This window comes from Scylla paramamosain, unplaced genomic scaffold, assembly GCF_035594125.1.
Source record: "Scylla paramamosain isolate STU-SP2022 unplaced genomic scaffold, ASM3559412v1 Contig1, whole genome shotgun sequence".
Taxonomy (NCBI): domain Eukaryota; kingdom Metazoa; phylum Arthropoda; class Malacostraca; order Decapoda; family Portunidae; genus Scylla; species Scylla paramamosain.
The window spans coordinates 2330001-2332500 of NW_026973666.1; the positions used below are offsets into that span (position 1 = coordinate 2330001).

Genomic DNA, 2500 nt, shown 5'->3' on the forward strand with positions numbered 1-2500 from the left:
AGGCCGAGGCAGCAGCACGTGATCGTACAGACAGGCGGGAACCGCCTTCAAGTCAGGGTGGAGCGGCTCACTTTGAATGTAGCTGTCACAGTGGCCGTGTGGAATAAGTGTAAATACATCAGTGGAATTTTGCTGCGAGACGACACTCCAGACAGGCCCTGTGAGTGGCGAGGTGAGGCTGTGTCGTCACGCTCATGTCCTCAGGGACCAGGGCACACACACACACACACACACACATTTGTTTACCTTCTTGCTGGCTGTAGCGTCTTTCCGTTGTTTGTTTGTGTTATTTATTCATGTTTAGGTTTTGTTTACACCTGAGTGTGAAAACAGGTGAATATTTATGTAAATATAGCTGCAGGAAGGGTCGCCAACATGTCAACAGACGGGTCAGCTGAGGTGCAAGCAGGTCGCCCCTGTATGCCCGCCATGGTCTGCCTGGCCTCTCACTCATTACGAGCCAAACATCACAAGATGGAGCCTCGTGTCTAAGCTTTCATGACCGCTGGTGAGACACACGCCGTTGCGTGGCTTGGTGTGGTGGTGAAAGTTTAAGTGAGGCAAAGTGGCTGCCGCCCTCTCCACCGAGGTGGTGAGGTCGCCGCCGCCCGGCGCCCGCCATGGTGGATGTGCACGTCACAGGTTCCAATATTATTTCATTGCCCTTAACTTATTTATTTCGGCCAATAAGTAAGTTTTTATGGCTTCTAAAAATATTTAGTTATTTGTTAAGTGTTTTTCTTGCCTCTGTCAAGTGAAATATGCTGAATTTGATGTTGTTTTGTGCGTAAATAACGGCCAGTTTCTCGCTACATTTTGAATATTCCGCTAAGGACTTTTTGTTATTGCAGCTTGTAATTAAGTTTTTGTCGCTTCAAAAAATCGCTCATGATTTTCAAAGTGCTTTTCGTTCACGTTGAGTCAAATTTGTGGAGAGTAGAATTGTTTTTCAGTGGTGTCAAGGTTCCAATGTTTTGTTTTTGTTCTTTTGTTTGTTTGTTTGTTTGTTTCTGGCTCTAGGTCACTTTAAAGTGTCTGAAAACATCATTCATATTTTTTAAAGTGTTTTTGTCCTTGTTAAGTGAAAATGTGTGGACATTTTAGTGGTTTTAATGGTGTCAAGGTTCCAACATTTTCCAGATAATATTTTAAAATATTTCTTTATCATTAGTGAGGTTTGAAATGTTTTGATATTCGCGGTAATAGTTAAAGTGTATGGCAAGTCAGAATATGTAAAGCATTCCGGTCTAGCTGCATTTTTTCGAGGGGTCATTTTCAAAATGAAATACGTTACGTAGACTAACGAACCCGTGACGTCATCAGACCCAGGGCGGCACGCTCCTCCCTCCAGTCTCCTCGTCTGTATTTATCATGATTTCCAGTGTGTTTTCCAGATAGTTAAAGGTGTTTCCAGACATGCAGTGTGTGTGTGTGTGTGTGTGTGTGTGTGTGTGTGTGTGTGTGTGTGTGTGTGTGTGTGTGTGTGTGTGTTGCCCTGTTTTTCATCGAACATTTGGTAATGCCGTGTGTGTGTGTGTGTGTGTGTGTGTGTGTGTGTGTGTGTGTGTGTGTGTGTGTGTGTGTGTGTGTGTGTGTTGCCCTGTCTTTCATCGTACAGATGGTGATGCAGTGTGTGTGTGTGTGTGTGTGTGTGTGTGTGTGTGTGTGTGTGTGTGTGTGTGTGTGTCCTGCCGTCTTTCATCGTACAGGTGGCGGTGGATAAGCCAATAGGTGTGTGTGTGCGGAGGAATGTGTGGAGGAGTAGATGCATTGATGTGTGGATAAGTGGACTGGTGGTTGGTTAAGTGGTTGAGTGGGTGGCTGGGTGGCTGGACTAATGGAGGTGGCTGTGTGGGTGAGTGTGAGTCAGTGGACAGATGGATGGAATTACGGCTGTGGGTGAGTGGATGTGAGTGACTGAATGAATGAGTGGATAAGTACATATGATTAACAACAATGATAACAACCACCACCACCACTACTATTACCACAACTACTACAACTACCACTACTTACAGATTGATCCCTAATTCCAGCGATGCAGCAGTGTAGATGAGCGGTGGACCCAAGCTGGACAGACACATTGACAGACAAATGATCGTGAAGGAAGCGCGGGTGAGGGGCGGGCCGCAGCTGCAGGATCCCCCCATGCTACCCACGCCCATGGAACTCTGATAGCACGCTGGTGGAGAGAGAGGGAGAGGGAGAAAGAAAAGGGTGAGTTTTTAAATATGTGTTAGTTTGTGTGTGTGTTTTTTGGGTATTTTGTGTTATTTGAGTGTTTTAAATCTATTCTTATGTGTTTTTTTATTAGTATTTGTTGTGTTTTAGTTGTTGTTGTTGTTTTTATTCTTTTCTCCTCTTTCCCACAACAACAACAACAACAACAACAACAACAACAACAACAACAGCAACTCTTTCCAAAGATAACAAGACACAATATTTTTCTTCACAATGACCCTCGTTTAGAGAGAGAGAGAGAGAGAGAGAGAGAGAGAGA

At 44.5% G+C, this 2500-nt stretch overlaps 1 protein-coding gene across 1 annotated transcript in view; it reads right to left on the reverse strand.

The window, feature by feature from the left end:
- The window catches only part of LOC135095638 (uncharacterized), a 62435-nt gene that overhangs the window by 27184 nt on the left and 32751 nt on the right, over nucleotides 1-2500 (reverse strand). Inside the window, exon 3 of the mRNA XM_063996586.1 lies at nucleotides 2017-2182. Coding sequence (XP_063852656.1) covers nucleotides 2017-2182 — 166 coding nt within the window. The remainder of the gene's footprint in view (nucleotides 1-2016; nucleotides 2183-2500) is intronic.